This window comes from Cherax quadricarinatus, chromosome 42, assembly GCF_038502225.1.
Source record: "Cherax quadricarinatus isolate ZL_2023a chromosome 42, ASM3850222v1, whole genome shotgun sequence".
NCBI lineage: Eukaryota > Metazoa > Arthropoda > Malacostraca > Decapoda > Parastacidae > Cherax > Cherax quadricarinatus.
Genome location: NC_091333.1, coordinates 4,793,762 through 4,812,372, shown reverse-complemented (window position 1 = coordinate 4,812,372; position 18,611 = coordinate 4,793,762). Strand labels below are relative to the sequence as shown.

General features: G+C 43.4%; 1 protein-coding gene across 1 annotated transcript; it reads left to right on the top strand.

Moving 5' to 3' along the window:
* The first annotated feature begins 7,082 nt into the window (after positions 1-7,082).
* LOC128695609 (nucleolar protein 58-like) lies at positions 7,083-15,953 on the top strand. The gene is made up of 3 exons (XM_053786328.2): positions 7,083-7,221; positions 13,537-13,758; positions 14,136-15,953. Exons 1-3 carry the CDS (start codon positions 7,212-7,214, stop codon positions 14,243-14,245), a joined length of 342 nt encoding a protein of 113 aa, XP_053642303.1. The 5' UTR covers positions 7,083-7,211; the 3' UTR covers positions 14,246-15,953.
* Positions 15,954-18,611: the final 2,658 nt, after the last annotated feature.

The following is an 18,611-nucleotide window of genomic DNA, read 5'->3' as shown; positions in this document are numbered from 1 at the left end:
TCCGACATAGACAAGGATGTCAGCCACAGCACCGTGTCTTCCTTTGCAGATGACACCCGAATCTTCCATTGCAGACACTGCAAGGCTCCAGGCGGACATCAACCAAATCTTTCAGTGGGCTTCAGAAAACAATATGAAGTTCAACGATGAGAAATTTCAATTACTCAGATATGGTAAACATGAGGAAATTAAATCTTCATCAGAGTACAAAACAAATTCTAGCCACAAAATAGAGCGAAACACCAACGTCAAAGACCTGGGAGTGATCATGTCGGAGGATCTCACCTTCAAGGACCATAACATTGTATCAATCGCATCTGCTAGAAAAATGACAGGATGGATAATGAGAACCTTCAAAACTAGGGAGGCCAAGCCCATGATGACACTCTTCAGGTCACTTGTTCTATCTAGGCTGGAATATTGCTGCACACTAACAGCACATTTCAAGGCAGGTGAAATTGCTGACCTAGAAAATGTACAGAGAACCTTCACGGCACGCATAACGGAGATAAAACACCTCAATTACTGGGAGCGCTTGAGGTTCCTAAACCTGTATTCCCTGGAACGCAGGCGGGAGAGATACATGATTATATACACCTGGAAAATCCTAGAGGGACTATTACCGAACTTGCACACGAAAATCACTCACTACGAAAGCAAAAGACTTGGCAGACAATGCAACATCCCCCCAATGAAAAGCAGGGGTGTCACTAGCACGTTAAGAGACCATACAATAAGTGTCAGGGGCCCGAGACTGTTCAACTGCCTCCCAGCATACATAAGGGGGATTACCAACAGACCCCTGGCAGTCTTCAAGCTGGCACTGGACAAGCACCTCAAGTCGGTTCCTGACCAGCCGGGCTGTGGGTCGTACGTTGGTTTGCGTGCAGCCAGCAGCAACAGCCTGGTTGATCAGGCTCTGATCCACCAGGAGGCCTGGTCACAGACCGGGCCGCGGGGGCGTTGACCCCCGGAACTCTCTCCAGGTAAACTCCAGGTATATGTACTCTGTATGGGTGTGTGTGTGTGTACTCACCTATATATGTACTCTGTGTGTGTGTGTGTGTGTACTCACCTAATTGTACTCACCTATTTGTGGTTGCAGGGGTCGAGTCATAACTCCTGGCCCCGCCTCTTCGCTGATTGCTACTAGGCCCTCTCTCTCCCTGCTCCATGAGCCTTATGATACCTCGCCTTAAAATTATGTATGGTTCCCACCTCCACTACGTCACGTTCTAGGCTATTCCACGACCTGACTACTCTATGACTGAAGAAATACTTCCTAACATCCCTTTGATTCATCTGAGTCTTCAACTTCCAATTGTGACCTCTTGTGTCTGTGTCCCTTCTCTGGAACATCCCGTCTTTGTCCACCTTGTCTATTCCGCGCAGTATTTTATATGTTGTTATCATGTCTCCCCTGACCCTTCTGTCCTTCAGTGTCGTCAGGCCGATTTCCCTCAACCTTTCTTCGTAGGACAATCCCCGTAGCTCTGGGACTAGTCTTGTTGCAAACCTTTGCACTTTCTCTAATTTCTTGACGTGCTTGACTAGGTGTGGATTCCAAACTGGTGCTGCATACTCCAGTATGGGCCTGACGTAAATGGTATACAGAGTCTTGAACGAATTCTTACTGAGGTATCCGTAGGTTTGCCAGGCGCCCGTATGCTGCAGCAGTTATCTGATTGATGTGCGCCTCAGGAGATATGCTCGGTGTTATACCCACCCCCAGATCTTTTTCCTTGAGTGAGGTTTGCAGTCTTTGGCCATCTAAACTATATTGTGTCTGCGGTCTTCTTTGCCCTTCCCCAATCTTCATGACTTTGCATTTGGCAGGGTTAAACTCAAGGAGCCAGTTGCTGGGCCAGGCTTGTAGCCTGTCCAGGTCTCTTTGTAGTCCTGCCTGATCCTCATCCGATTTGATTCTTCTCATTAACTTCACATCATCTGCAAACAAGGACACTTCTGAGTCTATCCCTTCCGTTATGTCGTTCACATATACCAAGAACAGCACAGGTCCTAGGACTGACCCCTGTGGAACCCCCCGCTTGTCACAGGCGCCCACTCTGACAAATTGTGAAAAATTACTCACCAAGCAGTGGTTGTGGGGGGTCGAGTCACAGCCCCTGGCCACGTCATTGAATTGAATAGCAACAGTTTAACTTGGCGCTTCTGTTTGATTATAATAGTAATAATCTAACTAGTTTCCTGCCTGATGGTCCTTACCTGGAGTCTACCTGGAGAGTAGTCCAGGGGTCAACGCCCTCGCGGCCCGGTCCATGACCAGGCCTTCCGGTGGATCAGGGCTTGATCAACTAGGCTGTTACTGCTTACCGCACGTAGTCCAACGTACGAACCCCAGCCCGGCTGATCCGGCACGTACCTACCTACTACCTTTAAGTAGGTACGTAGGTATGTACGTAGGGAGTGATTTCTGTGTACAGATTTGGGACCAGTCCCTTTAGAAAATTCCAGGCGTAGGTTATGATGTACCTCTCTCGCCTGTGCTCCAGTGAGTACAAGTCAAGTGCTTCCAAGTGTTCCCAGTAGTTGTTTAACGGAACTTATATGTGCAGTAAAGGTTCTCTGTACATTCTCTAGATATGCGCTTTCACCTGCCATGAATGGAGCTGTTAATGTACAGCAGTATGCCAGCTTAGAGTGAACTAGTCATCTAAAAAGGATCATCATTGGATTGGCATCCCTAGTTCTGAAGGTCCTTGTCGTACCTGTCGTTAAAACTATGTATAGTGTCTGCTTCCAGCATCTCCTCGTCTGAGTCATTCCACTTTCTGACAACACCGAGGTTCAAGAAGTACTTCATCGTCTTCAATCTTCATTTATGCCCCCTTGTACTAGTTTCCAGCTTCTCATTCTCTCTCCCCTCTGCCCTTTCTAGTTATCATGTGTTTCCTTATATATCATGTCCTTCTCCCCTCTTAGGTAGTCTGGTTAGCTTTTGGGATGGGCATTAGAACTGAAGTTAGAAGCGTATAGTGATGCTAGAACGGGAGTCAACAGAAGACAGGGGCTGGAAGAGGGCGTCAACAGGGCAGGAGGGTGATGGAACGGGGCGTCGACAGAGGTAGTGTAGGGGTGGAGCAACGGTAATGTGGTCACCCCACCACCCGTCACCCCTCGCTCACTATAGTATACGTGTCAGTCAGGGAACCGCCCTACCCTCTCATGCAGGCACTCCATACACGCGCTCCCCTACGCTCTACCACCTTGCCTCCCTACGCACTACCACCATGCCTCCCTACGCACTACCACCATGCCTCCCTACGCTCTACCACCATGCCTCCCTACGCACTACCACCATGCCTCCCTACGCACTACCACCATGCCTCCCTACGCACTACCACCATGCCTCTCTACGCACTACCACCATGCCTCTCTACGCACTACCACCATGCCTCTCTACGCACTACCACCATGGCTCCCTACGCACTACCACCATGCCTCTCTACGCACTACCACCATGCCTCTCTACGCACTACCACCATGCCTCTCTACGCACTACCACCATGCCTCTCTACGCACTACCACCATGGCTCCCTACGCACTACCACCATGCCTCTCTACGCACTACCACCATGCCTCTCTACGCACTACCACCATGCCTCTCTACGCACTACCACCATGCCTCTCTACGCACTACCACCATGCCTCTCTACGCACTACCACCATGCCTCTCTACGCACTACCACCATGCCTCCCTACGCACTACCACCATGCCTCTCTACGCACTACCACCATGCCTCCCTACGCACTACCACCATGGCTCCCTACGCACTACCACCATGCCTCTCTACGCACTACCACCATGCCTCTCTACGCACTACCACCATGGCTCCCTACGCACTACCACCATGCCTCCCTACGCACTACCACCATGCCTCTCTACGCTCTACCACCTTGCCTCCCTACGCACTACCACCATGGCTCCCTACGCACTACCACCATGCCTCCCTACGCACTGCGGTACAGGGGATAATATACGCTCTATCATTCAAGGAAAGCACTTTGGCTAGTAATATTTCTTATGCGCAGTGTCTTGTCACAGGCTGTGTCTGGCGGGTAGGTCAATATCCACTTCGAAATACTTTCTCCAGTTAAAATAAGTCACTTTGACTTTTTTGGGGTTATCCTGGGTAATTTACACTATATATGATAATTGTGCTCATGTGTGTACCTGTGCCTAAATAAACTCATTAACTCAGGAAGCTAATGCTTCGTACCTCAGCGATTGTCATTTTTTTTTAGTTTTTCAAGGACGGTGTCTTGATGCTTTTGTCTTAGTCATCTTTTATAGTTTTTCAAGGACGGTGTCTTGATGTTTTTGTCCTAGTCATCTTTTATAGTTTTTCAAGGACGGTGTCTTGATGTTTTTGTCTTAGTCATCCTTTTTAGCCTTTCAAGAGCGGTGTCTTGATGCCGGTGAGTGAGGGGAGCCTTTCATTCCGGGAACTAGGCCGTGGGGGCGGTGACCCCCAGAAGACACTCAAAGTAGGATTCCCGTCCTTTAACTGTTTCTGACGCTATATGACCCCTATTATTAGTGTGTGTAGGTGCCAATTTAACCAATATTAATTTGTAAAACCGTATAGTATTTTTCCGTGTAATAGCATGTGTTAAAATATGTACGATAATTGTACTTATGTGTACCTGTACCTGAATAAACTTATTTATTTAATAATAATCTTTATTTCTACAAGTACATGATGCAACTTATACATACCATAGCTGACATCAGTGATATACTGTATAGCAAACCTTGTTAATGTAGAGCATGTCGGGCAAGTTAGATTTTTTTCCCAGGATGTGACCCACACTAGTCGGCTAACACCCAGGTACCTACTTACTGCTAGATGAACATGGGAAGTGTCTTAAGGAAATACCCCCCAATGTTTTCACCTGTACTGGGGATCGAACCACGGACCTCAGTGTGAGAGGTGAGTGCGCTACCAACCGAGCTACGAGACACTCACTTAATAACCTCAGTCCTTAATGCCTGCTGCATCTAATTTAAAAGGTGATAATCTTTAGGCTCAGGTTAGGTTAGGTTCGTCAGGAAACAGGACAAGTGTTTCCTGACGCGGGTCTTAGTTGGATGACGACCCGCCGTTAGAGCTTTTGGTCATCTGACCGAGGCCTTCCGCTGGCTAACTGGTCCACCCCTTTAAATATTAACGTTTTAAGTAGATTTTTAGGTTCAGGCTATGAAGATACTATTTTATCAAGATTACTGAAGAAAGTTGGAAAACTGAAATAATGGTTCTCACGACTTTCTCGATGACGGTCTGGTTTTGGGTGGGTAATCCACCTAAAGTCAGTGCCGGATCAGCCGGGCTGTGGCTCGTACGTCGGACTGCGTGCGGCCAGCAGTAACAGCCTAGTTGATCAGGCCCTGATCCATCGGGAGGCCTGGTCGTGGACCGGGCCGCGGGGGCGTTGATCCCCGGAATAACCTCCAGGTAACCTCCAGGTTAAAAATCCGAACAAATCCTATCTTAATACTTCATTAAGATAGGATCTGCTTTAAACCTTGTACATGTACTTGTAAAATATTATTGTTATTATTATTATTATTATTATTATTATTATTATTATTATTATTATTTTTATTATTATTATTATTATCTTTCAAAAACTGGTGTGTCTTTGGTTGTGGAAAGTTCGAGTTAGTTTTTGACAGTGTGGGTGCCAGCTTGCTATTTTTATTAAAGAAAGTGGGATACTAGTTTCCATGTGATAACTTGTGAAGTTTTGAATGTTGATATTTAACTTCCTTAAAAACTTATGCGAACTCACTGCCATTCCTTTTACCTACATTGTGGTAGAGGTGGCTGGGCTTATGGGATATTAGGATACCTTTCCCAGATCGTGCAGTGACCACTATCATTATTCGGGCTCGATACGGCGTATGTTGTCAGTGGCCCTATAAACCCCAGCACCAACAACACTATTATTATTATTATTATTATTATTATTATTATTATTATTATTATTATTATTATTATACATTTTCCCACACATTTCGAAGTAAAAAAAATAAATTTCCTAGAAGTTTTGACTGTAAGAGCTGTTAATGTCATCAAAATTATATGCAAGGAATGGCATTCAAATTTATGCCTACACATGCCCAGGCCTTCATGAATATTAATTCGGATATAAGTTTTAAAGCGAAAAATCCGGATTTATGCCAAACTGGTGACAAATACAAAGGAATACATGTCGAAAACCTTGTATGAGGAGGAGAGATATTGTTTGTAAGTTTATTTGGGCACAGGTACACATAACTACAATTAGTGTAAATTACTTAGGATTAAGTAAGTTTATTTAAGTAGTAACAAATATGTGAGGACCCCAATGGAAATAAGCCACTCTGACTTCTTTGGGTGTTATAAATGACCATAATTTTTAAAGGGGTGGACCGGTAAGCCAGCGGAAGGCCTCGGTCAGATGACCAAAAGCTCCAAAGGCGGGTCATCATCTGACTAAGACCCGCGTCAGGAAACATTTGTCCTGTTTCCTGACGAACCTTACCTAACCTAACCTAACCTTCTTTGGGTTATCCCAGGTACCTTACACATGCTGGTATATATGATATTCTATGTACCTGTATTTGTGTATACCTGAATAAACTTACTACTACACAGGATGACCCAAAAAAAGATCAGACAAAGTGACTTATTTCCATTGGAGTCCTTGTATTTATTATGTGTCGATATATGAACAGATATTAGAATATCTCAGCGTCATAACTGAGCAGAGACCTTCACTGTGATGCAACTATTTAGGAAGGCAGTTTGAGGAATATGTGACGGGTGGCAGGGTCTGGCATTCCCAAGGGTATATACACTGAGGGGTGTGTGTATTTCAGTATATATAAACTGAGCATTGACTTTAATGCCTAATTTAGAGACTGAAGTGTCCTTAATTGGTCTTAATGACCCCTCGTGTAGCCGAAAAGCTTAAAGTCCCATTAACCAGCCAACCAGGGTTTGAAACCCAATTAACCAAGCAAGCAACTGGCATCCCGTGCTCGCTAGGGTATGAAAACCCCAGTGTGGCGGGATATGGCAGTCCCTCCGAGGGTATAAAAGTCCGAGTCTGCTGGCTTCTTTCCTTAGTTGATCCAGCGGCGAATCGTTAAGAGTATCATCGTTGTTCAACAGCACTGCCAGCACCACCACACTACTACCACCATGAGCACTGGTGAGTGTTGAAGGACGCAGCCACCAGAAGACCCAGGCAGAGGAGTCTTGTACCGAGTGCGATGGCCTCTCTTCTAGGGGCTTAGTGTGTCACTTTATCATACATAAAGTTTATGCTTTATTAAACCCGAATGTGGAAACCAATTGTTTGTTTTCAGCATAAATCGTCGACAGAGAAAAATCGTAGAATATTCCAGCTTGTTGGTGTCACTGTAAGAGGTGGTAGCCTCCACTTCGATAAGACGAAGGACGGGAAATTGACGCACACAATTTTGATCATACCCTTAGGGTTGTGAGTTTTATCTAGGTTTGCATATTACCAAACTCGTTGCACGAGTGTTTTAACATCCCTCAAGTGAGCCACTAAACGCCAAGTACCAGCGGATACGCCCTCTTGTGGTTTCGCCGGGTGACCCATAGCTCAGTGGTCAGAGCGTTAGGCTCACACCCGAAAAGTTTTGGGTTCGATTCCCGGGCCCAGACATTATTGGCATGAGTCCTTGAACAACTGCTGCCCTTGCTTACCTAGCAGTGAAAATAGGTATTAGGTGTTTGTCTACTGTTGTGAGGAGCATCTTGGGAAATCATGCTGTACGATTTTGTTGCATTCTGCAAAAAAAAAAAAAAAGCTGGAATCTCCACTTCTGCTGGAATAATTCAAGTGTTTGGTAAAAGGTATAGACACAATGCCCTGTATCTAATTATGATAATTAAAGTGTCCAACTATGACCCCCCCGCCTGTCCACACTGACATATTCTTGAGCTATACATGACGCTCAGGCATGATTTGTCTTCCATATAAAAATATTTGCATCTCCTCCCAGTTTATTTTTTTTTCAGCACTGAATATACGGGCTGAGTTATCTAACTTCGGCTCATTTACAGGGTAACAATTCTCCCTTATCTAATTTATAGGTTATCCCTTTCTGAGGTATACAACCACCCCCAGGATGCCACCTACAGCAGTCATCTAATACTTGACTATAATAAGTTAAAATTATTACAATTTTTGTGGATTGTTACGTACAACATTTACCTGGGTGAAAGGAGACCTTAATGTTGCTGTTCCTATGGTTGTGAGCTGAAGGTTGTGGCCTGAGTTTTGTGATGGAATACTTGCTCAGGTGTGGCACCGTGCAAATGCAAGTTACTTGGGTATATAAAGTAAAGCACAGCTGTGTATGTTAATAACAATGGTTATAAATGACCATATTTTTTAAAGGGGTGGACCGGTTAGCCAGCCGAAGGCCTCGGTCAAGATGACCAAAAACTCCAAAGGCGGGTCATCATCTGACTAAGACCCGCGTCAGGAAACATTTGTCCTGTTTCCTGACGAATCTTACCTAACCTGTGTATGTTTAGTCAGTGGATGGGTGAACGCATACAGTCTTGGCTAGAGTACCTCGACACGTTGTGATCAACTTTTATTCTGAATAAATTGTTTAGAAAACCTACAAGTTGATAAATGAGACACTTGGGCAACACTTGGGTATGTTTATTCTGGGAACGTTTCGCTAGCCAGTGGGTTCTTCAGTCCAATGCAAGGAAAAGTGTAAGATGGGGAGAAGTTTGAGTTAATCAGTCCCTCAGCCTGGAGTTGTATTCGCTCCACCAATCTTCATAAAAGTGCAGCATATTCGGGGAGATGAGGCTTATATACTACGCAGAAAATCCCTTAATGATAGTGCCTTTGACTAACAACTAAAGGACCCGGGTCCGATCCCGGGACGGGTGGAAATTATGAGCCTGGTGCCCACATCTGTTTCAGTAAGTAGGTACCTGGGTGTTAGCTTACATTTTGGGGAAGACGAAAGAATACCGGTGGAAATAAACTAGGCTGGCTTGCCCAGGTTTATAATACTAGTAAATTTTAAAATAAGGCATTTGTTCTGCAAACTATAAATTTTCGTCACGTATATATGTGTATCTACATATATAATATAATATATATATATATATATATATATATATATATATATATATATATATATATATACTGTATTATGTAGAAGCACAAACCCGTAAGGGTCATACAACACTTAGGGAATGGGAGGCAATCGGATATGATTCAAGGATCAGGAGCCCTTGACTGACATCAAGGCGCCCCGTCCGAGGGACTGATGCGCATTATTATTATTTATGGGAGAGCGCCAAACCCGTAGGAGTCATACAGCGCCAAGGTAAACAGGCATTCCTATTCGATCCAAGGCAGTGGAGAGCATTTCAAAATCCCTTGTATCATGGGCCCCTCCTCGCCGGCATCAATGAAGCTCTGGTGCGCAGTAAGATTCGTAATGCGCGGACCTGCGCAGTGGGTGTGGCACCCACCCATACTGGCGTCCAGTGTTCTTTGTAGTTATGATTTACTGGCATAATTGTTTGTAATTATTATAACTTTAGTTTGCACTTTGTTTATGAAACTCGGGGATTACACCTGCCATGGGGAGGGAGGTTGAGGCACTAGGGGGGGGTGTGAGGCACCATGGGGGATGTGAAACACCATGGGGGTGTGAGGCGCCATGGGGAGTATGAAGCACCGTGGCGGGGCGAGGCACCGTGGCGGGGCGAGGCACCGTGGCGGGGCGAGGCACCGTGGCGGGGCGAGACATCATGGCGGGGCGAGGCACCGTGGCGGGGCGAGGCACCGTGGCGGGAGCGAGGCACCATGGCGGGGCGAGGCACCGTGGCGGGAGCGAGGCACCATGGCGGGGCGAGGCACCATGGCGGGGCGAGGCACCATGGCGGGGCGAGGCACCATGGCGGGGCGAGGCACCATGGCGGGGCGAAACACCGTGTCGGGGCGAGGCATCATGGCGGGGCGAGGCATCATGGCGGGGCGATGTACCATGGCGGGGCGAGGCATCATGACGGGGCGAGGCATCATGGCGGGGCGAGGCACCGTGGCGGGGCGAGGCACCGTGGCGGGAGCGAGGCACCATGGCGGGGCGAGGCACCATGACGGGGCGAGGCACCATGGCGGGGCGAGGCATCATGACGGGGCGAGGCACCATGGCGGGGCGAAACACCGTGGCGGGGCGAGGCATCATGGCGGGGCGAGGCATCATGGCGGGGCGATGTACCATGGCGGGGCGAGGCACCATGACGGGGCGAGGCACCATGGCGGGGCGAGGCATCGTGGCGGGGCGAGGCACCATGGCGGGGCGAGGCACCATGGCGGGGCGAGGCACCATGGCGGGGCGAGGCACCGTGGCGGGGCGAGGCACCGTGGCGGGAGCGAGGCACCATGGCGGGGCGAGGCACCATGGCGGGGCGAGGCACCATGGCGGGGCGAGGCACCATGGCGGAGCGAGGCATCATGGCGGGGCGAGGCATCATGGCGGGGCGAGGTACCATGGCGGGGCGAGGCATCATGACGGGGCGAGGCATCATGGCGGGGCGAGGTACCATGGCGGGGTTAAGAAACAGCGGGAGTGAGCCACAGAAACCATTACGTATCACACTAGCTGCCTTGTCAGTAGAGCACAAACAACGCAGTTCAATGTTGACTCACTGAACCGTCACATCAACGCCCCATTTTCTGCAACCCATTCTATGTTCTCACTACTGGTGACACTCGTGAAAATTTGAACTTTTTCTAAGCACAGCCGCTACGTTGCCAGACGTGTCGTGGTCTTTTTTTTTTATTGAATAATAATTAGACTAAGCTCTTAACCCGGTTTTCTTTGATTTACATATTTGTTGCTAAATATGCACTTTTATACATTTTGCCTAATCTAACCTATTCTTATCTGGCTTAGCATAACTGAAGCTATTCTAGTAGGAAAATTAATGGAAATCACTAAACATATAAGGACCAAATTTTAGGAAAGTAGACAGACAGCGTTAAACTACAGACTACTGTAACTGACATGTATTTTATGTAGAGTTGTGGAGATTATCAGAAGAGTGATGGGACACCTAGAAAGGAGTGGGTTTATACATGACGAGCCAACATGGCTTCAGAGATGGAAAATCCTGTCACAAACCTACTGGAGATCTACCACAAGGTAACAGAAGACGAAAGAGATAGGGATAGGTAGACTGCATTTTCCTGGACTGTAGAGTTCCAAGGTTCTCTGACCTGAGGGTTGGTGAGGATGGGAAGGAAGAGGGAGGGGAGGGCTGGAAAAATGGAAGAGGGTGGAGTAGGAGGTGGGGTTTCAGAGGTGAGTGGCCCGTCCACTCTGGAGTGTGATGTGCAGAGATACTGCAGGAGGTTGTGTTGGAGCGAGATGTGCTGGTGGCAGCAGTGTCAGTAGAGTAGGGCTGTTACTGGACTGTAAGGTTTTTGAGTACTGCACAAGAGACTGGTACAAAAACTAGAGCAGCAGGAAAGAATAACAGGTTTTTAAGAACTTCAATGGATCAAGACATATCCGACATTAAGGAAAGGAGTAATGGTTCTTGACTTTGTATCAGAAAGGGTGCAAGTTATAAGTGAAGTTCCACAAGGATCAGTTCTAGGACTGTTCTGTTCTAGATTCGCCAGTATAATCCCCAACCCAGACTTTTCCAAGAGGTGGCCCAGCTTTGGCTCCCTGTCGAGGGAATGTCTCAGACTAATGTCTGCCATGGGAGGAGGTACAAGTAACTCCTCATCTTCTGGGACTGGCTGTCCCCAGGCCTAGCCCCATTCCCCACCATCATGGGACTCTGAGGGAGAATCTAGGCACCTTGGGCTGCCACCATCGCCACCCTCACTGGGCTCGACAGGTGTGGCAGCTGCATAGCAGCAGATGATGTCAGGAGGTGCAAAGGCATCAAACACTACAGGATCCTTTTGGAGTTACACCCCAGCTTTGGGCATTAAGTCCGAGCACTGGGGAAGCTCACGAATGCCTCTTGCTATGTGTTGCTGCTGCTGCTGCTACTACTACTACACTTGTCTGTTGCACTCTCGTGTTGAGTCCTAAGGCCGGTGCTGTTTCTTTTATAAGTACTTGAATGACGTGACAGAAGGGATAGTCAGAGGTATCCCTGACCGCAACGACATGAAACACATGAGATTACGAGCAAACAAGGACCAGGAAAGGCTACAAATGAATCTGGACAGGTTACAGGCCAGGTCAGACAAGTGGCTCCTGGTGTTTAACCCCACCACATACAAAGTTATGAAGCTTGGGGAAGGACAAAAGCTGAAGACAGAGTACAGGGCTGCAGGGCAAAGGCTGCAAATCTCACTCAAGAAGAAGGACCCTAGGGTATCATACCAAGCATATTCCCTGAGGTGCATATCAACCAAATAGTTTCTGCAACAAATGCTAACCTGGCAAATCTAAGAATAGCTTTTCGACGTTTAAGTATGGAGTCATTCACGATACTGTACACCATGTATGTCAGGCCCTTATTAGAGTATGAAACCCACCTGGTCAAGAATATCAAGACATTGGAGAAAGTGCAGAGGTTTGCAACAAGACTAGTCCCAGAGCTAAGGGGTATCTCCTATGAGGAGAGGTTATGGGAACTCAACATGATACTGGAGGACTAGGGAGGATATGATAACATATAAAATACTGAGAGGAATTGACAGGGACAATGTTTGAGATGAGAAATAGGAACAAGAGGGCACAATCAGAAATTGAAAACTGATGAGTCATAGGAATGCTAGGAAGTATTTCTTTAGCCTTAGTTGTGTCTAGAAAGTGGAACAATCTAGAGAATGAAGTGGTAGAGACAGGATCCATACACAGCTTTAAAGAGGTATGATAAGGCTCTTGAAGCCAGGAGAGAGTAGACCTAGTATTATAATAAAAACAAAGTGCTAAATCCACTAGGGTCATACAGCAGTAGACCTAGTAGTGACCGGTGAAGAAGCAATTCCAGGAGCTATGACTTGACTCCTACATCGACAATAGGTGATTATGAGTACAGTGATAGTTTGTGCTGTACTGTGCCCCATGGAAGATTCCTAAATTATTGCCTCTCATTTCCCCAGGTGCTGTATAACACCTATGGGTTCATTTCTTTGCCTGAATATAATACTGTACTGTACTTCTACTACCAACTACCCTTTAAGAAGGAGGGGTGGGGGGGGGATGTTGTATTACGGCTATTGAAGGGCTCTTGATTCAGAGATTTGTTGCTATGCTCCACTTCCTCAGATCAACTGCCTCCTCCTTCCCAGGTGCTGAATGACCCTTACAAGTTTAGTACTTTCTCATATTATTTTTTAGGGAGGCAATCAGATTTGATCCAGTGAACGGGAGGTCTAATCCAATTCCTCAGATAGTGCCCTTAAACATAATCTAAATTGAATCATAATAAAATTGATCATGAGCATGCATTAACTGTTGTCTTAATATTTTTTCACTTCCAGAAACTGCTGATGTGAAGAAAGTCCCAGAGACTAAGGAAGAGGAGGAGAAGGAGAAGAAGGAGAAGAAGGAAGAGAAGGAGGAAGTGACAGAGGAAAAGAAGGAAGATAAGAAGGAAGAAAAGGAGGAGGAAAAAGAGAAGGAGGATGTGACAAAGGAGGCCAAAGAGGTGGCCAATGAGGAGACTAAAGAGGAGACCAAGGATGCAAAGGAAGCCAAAACAGGTAAGAAAACAACTGTAGTGTTATCCAAGGCTCGCATGAGTGTAAGTGTTGAGGTCATTGTAGTATGGAAATTGATACTGGGTATGGTTGCTAGTGGCACAAGTTGGATTTTGTTTTGGTGTAAATATGTATCTGTGGACACTTACTGTTTACCAATGGGAATGTGTACTTGTGGATACTTACTGTTTGAATACGTGAAAAGCATAAGGGTCGGAATGCCTAGAGAAAAATATTATACGAAAGACAACAAGAAGTCTTTGTCTCCAGCCTTCATTGTAATTTATTATGTAGCCTTTAGCCGAGGTGTGTTAATGTAGATGGAGTGCCGTATTTTTCTTCTACTGGTATTCTCTAATTGCTTCAATTTCCCTCCTCAGATGAAGCAGAAGACAAAGATAAGAAAGCAGAACCTGTTGAAGAAGTGAAGGAGGATGCAGCTTCAGCAGAAGAGGCAAAAGAAGAAGACCCTGCAAAAGCAGAATCTTAACCATATCTTGTAAATGTACACTAACACCTCTAGTAAACATGAATTATATTTTGTAAACAAACACACACACACAAATGTCATGCAACAAGATTACAAAACAAAATGTTAATATACACTTTAATATTTAACCACTTTAAAAGGGAATTATGGTAAGTTTCAAGTGCATTTGTGTTATCTCGATGATGTTATCACTCCTCATTGAGGATGAATGTGACAGAGATCATGAAAAGCACCTACAATTTAACTTGCTTTAAAGGTGGTTAAATTGCACAAATACACAGTCACCTTTTAAAAACGCATTATCCTCTTTGCAACACAATATTGTCTCCTGTGGGTGCTGTCAGTACACTTTTTAAATGTTTCCTGTAAACACTTAAATTTAAATTTTAGGGGTCTTCAGTACATGAGATATTTTGTCATAAATTATTGTTTCAACATTAATGATATGCCTCCTATGGCTCCTCAAAAGTGCTCATTAGATATAGTCTTTTGTAGTGATAATATGTACAGTAATGATTGAATGTGATGTTTGCTTAGTTAAGTTGTACATAACAAAAATACCTGCAATGATTTTTAACTATTTTACCATTTTTGTAATCTAGTCACTTAATACTGTATTTTCAAATTTCATAGTTTATAAACGTGGTTTAAAAATTTTCAGTTACGTACATTATGCTATAATAATGCATTCTATTATTATAATTTGGTAAACATTTTGTTTGGAAGTTACTATATTACCAAAAATTCTTGTATTTTCTGTTACCCACAAAAATGTTAGTAAGTGTAGAAGCAAAGTGACTTGGATGATAAAATGGTAGATAATGTATGTTTAAACAATGGCTTGACTGTCTTTCATATGATAATGGCAAGGAGTTGAGCATTACCCTCCGATTGTTAGATTTAGCATATCTTGAGCTGTTTTTTATTCTCTGCCTATCAGAGGTGAACTAGCGTGTGACATGTCTCTCCCTTTGAAGGAGATGAAAAGCTTACAGCCTGTTTCTCAAATTCATTGTTAGACAACTGGAAAGAGTAAAACTACAGTACAGTTTATATATTCTTGCATTAATAATGCTTTTGCATAATAAAACACTTGTATGCTTGCCAAGTTCAATTTAAGGTACATGTATATCCTTGGTGACTGTTCTAGCTTGCAGTCTTCACTAGGTATTGGGGATTAAATTTTTTTTTATCCCCTTTGCTGCTTGGAAACACTTGCACCGAGTCATCTGATAGTGAAACATGGCTGATGGCTTGTCTTACCTTCGTTATTGGAGGTGGCCTAGTAATTAATACTAGCCTCAACAGACAACCCTCAACTAAGGGACCCTATTAATTTTTTAATAAGTATGCCATATAGACATGTAATTTTGTGTTCCTATTAGCAAATGGTAGTTTTCATACATTGCTGTCAGAGATTAGTTTTAATTTTTGGTTATGCGAACCAAAAATTTGTTTCATTAATTTCATTTTTAGTCATACAAAATAATAATGGTTTAGCATTTCATGCCACTCATTTACACAGTATTATACAGTATTAATTCTGCTTTGCTTGAATTTGGATTATGACATTGTCAGTTCCACACTATAAAAATACCAGATTATTTTTATTTTTAAATAGTGGGATTTTTACATGCATTGAAAATTTACTTAAAATTGTCAGCTACTTTCACATTTTAAGGATTGGTTTAAATAAACTTAACAAATTGTTGTACTTTTACTCGTACATTTTGACAAAGTATATATTTAACAACTGTATTAGATACCCTGTATCCACACAATTAAAATTAAGAGTAAACTATTTAAATGAGTTTTGATATGTTTTTATTTTATTTGAATTGAGAATTATTAGTATGTTCATGGGGAGAGTGCTAATCCCTTAAGGGTAATAAAGCACTAGGGGAGAGAGAGGGAGAATGGGAGGCAATATGCTTTGATCCAAGGAAGGATTATTATTATTATAATCAAGGGGGAAGCGCTAAACCCGGAGGATTATACAGCGCCTGGGGGGGGGGGGATGTGGAAAGCATTCAGGCTTAATTCGGGGAACTGGAGCACAGATCCAATTCCCTAAATCAAGAGCCCCTCATCCAAGGAAGGAGGGGGGGTCAAGAGTCCCTCACTAGCATCAATGAACCTCCCTTAAAGAGATGTAAACTAGGAAGAATCAAGACTTACTTTCTATAACTACTGAAAGATCTTAAATAATTAAAACAGTATCTGCTTACCCTGGCCCTGAATGTGGGAGCAATTATTATAATCATGGGGTAGCACTAAACCTGGAGGATTATACAGCACCTGTGGGGGAAAGGATGGAAGGCATTCAGGCTCAATTCAGGAAACTGGAGCACAAATCCAATTCCCTAGATCAAGAGCCACTTGCCAGCGTCAAGGAATCCCCCTCGAGAGGTGGGAGCAATTATAACAGAAGAATGCTGCATTTTGTTATTTCATGGGCGAGTGCTACACCTCTAGTGGTTATGCATTACTATATTTTGCAGGAGCTACTAAACCCAAAGGGATGACATAGCACAAGGGAGGCTGCATGACCCTTGTAGGTTTAGCACTTTTTTGATTATAATAACAGCACAAGGGGGAGTGGCAGGCAATTGGATCTGATTAAATTACTGGAAGGCTAATTCCAGTTCTTTGGATCAAGAGTCCTTCACCAGTGTTAAGGTACCTCACATGAAAGGAAAGTTAAGTCACAATACCTGGCCTGAATAGTTCACTCTTTGGAGCAGTAAAGATGTTTTCTCTCCAGTTTTTTTTTTTTTTTGTGAATAATAATGGAATAATAATGCTTTAGAACATAATATTGTACAATACTTTTATTTAGATAATGATGATAATACTACATTATAATACAGTATATCCTAAAAGTGCTAGACCTGCACAGTTCATGTCTCCTGAACTAATGTAATTACCGGTACTATGCATCAAAGCAAAATTAAAGATCAAATCTAAAATTTTGAATGTAAAACAATAATAAAAATTAATAATTTAAGAACTTGGTTAATTAGTGGATAATTATTAAACATCATTAACTGTAATCTAGCAAAATGGTTATAACCTTAAAGATTCCTTTACCAAAGGATTATTATTGGTGAAGCATTCAATATATATCGGTCATATAGTGACTGGGGAATGGGAGGTAATAAGGTTTGATTCAAGGGGAGGGTAGCTCCAATTCCTTAGATCAAGAGCCCTTCACCAGCCTCAAGCCACATCACTGAAGGGCCCTTAATCAAGAGATTTGCAACTGTGACCAGAAAAGGTTCATTGGTTATTATATCCCATAAGTGCAGTATCCCAAGACTAAACTGCAAAATTGTCCTCTGGTCCATGTTGTCTCATAAAACAGTTAAAGAAAACAAAACATTGCTAGCTTTTGCCATAATTATTCCAAAATTTGTATTACTCTTTATTACAGAAATTCATCATACTTCCTAGCTAATGAAGGATCTTGTTTTTGCAATTCGTTCAGCATGAAAGAAAAAAAAAGTTCATATAAATAAAAAAATACTGTAATGACATTTACTTCAATGTAGTTTTATATAAATTACAATATACAAAATTTCATGAATATTCATGTTTGAGAGGCTATTGTTAATATGCACAACCCACTAGATATTAAGGTACAGAAGTAGAAATTACATATATTGCTGGTATAGAAAACGTTTTAAAGCTACATTACACTTCACACATTAATCTAAAATAGACACTACAGTATATTTCGAATACTGGTAATTGTTTTTAGTTTATGTGAAGTAAAAACTAATAAATACAGCAGGTCTTGTCATGAATTTACCAGCCAGTGAAACTTTTCACTCTGCCTATATATGAAAAAAATGTATACACTTGGTGAAAAAGAGTAATAGGTGAAAAAGTTTATTTTTGTCTTCTTACATAAACTTTTGAACACAAAAAAAACATCATTCGCTTCTGACAGCAATATAGAAGATTGCATTAAACTGTTACACTGTTAAAAAATACAACTGGATATTATACAGCAGCATAAAACCTTCATTCTGATACATACTGAAAGACCAATGCAATGCACTGGAACCTGGAATGTATTACCCATTTGATATATACTTTTCAGGTATTCTTTCAGAAAGATTTAACAAATTATTACTAAAAAACATGTAAATACAGTATATCTTACAATGACTATGAATGATATTCTAAGCTCTACCAATATTAGCCGCCAAAGCTTTTCCCTTACACTAACCACCCTGGATAAAAATAAGTAAGTTAATGAAGTGTCCTTGAATGTCCACGCCTTCCACTCAGTCTGGGAATACGTAACACTCACACTGGTACACTATGTTCCACAAAATTGTGGAACAGTGTACCAGTGTGA

Excerpts from the sequence above, each read along its gene's own strand:
- LOC128695609 (XM_053786328.2), top strand. Across the intron at positions 13,759-14,135 it reads TGCAAAGGAAGCCAAAACAG|ATGAAGCAGAAGACAAAGAT; the intron begins GTAAGAAAACAA and ends TTCCCTCCTCAG.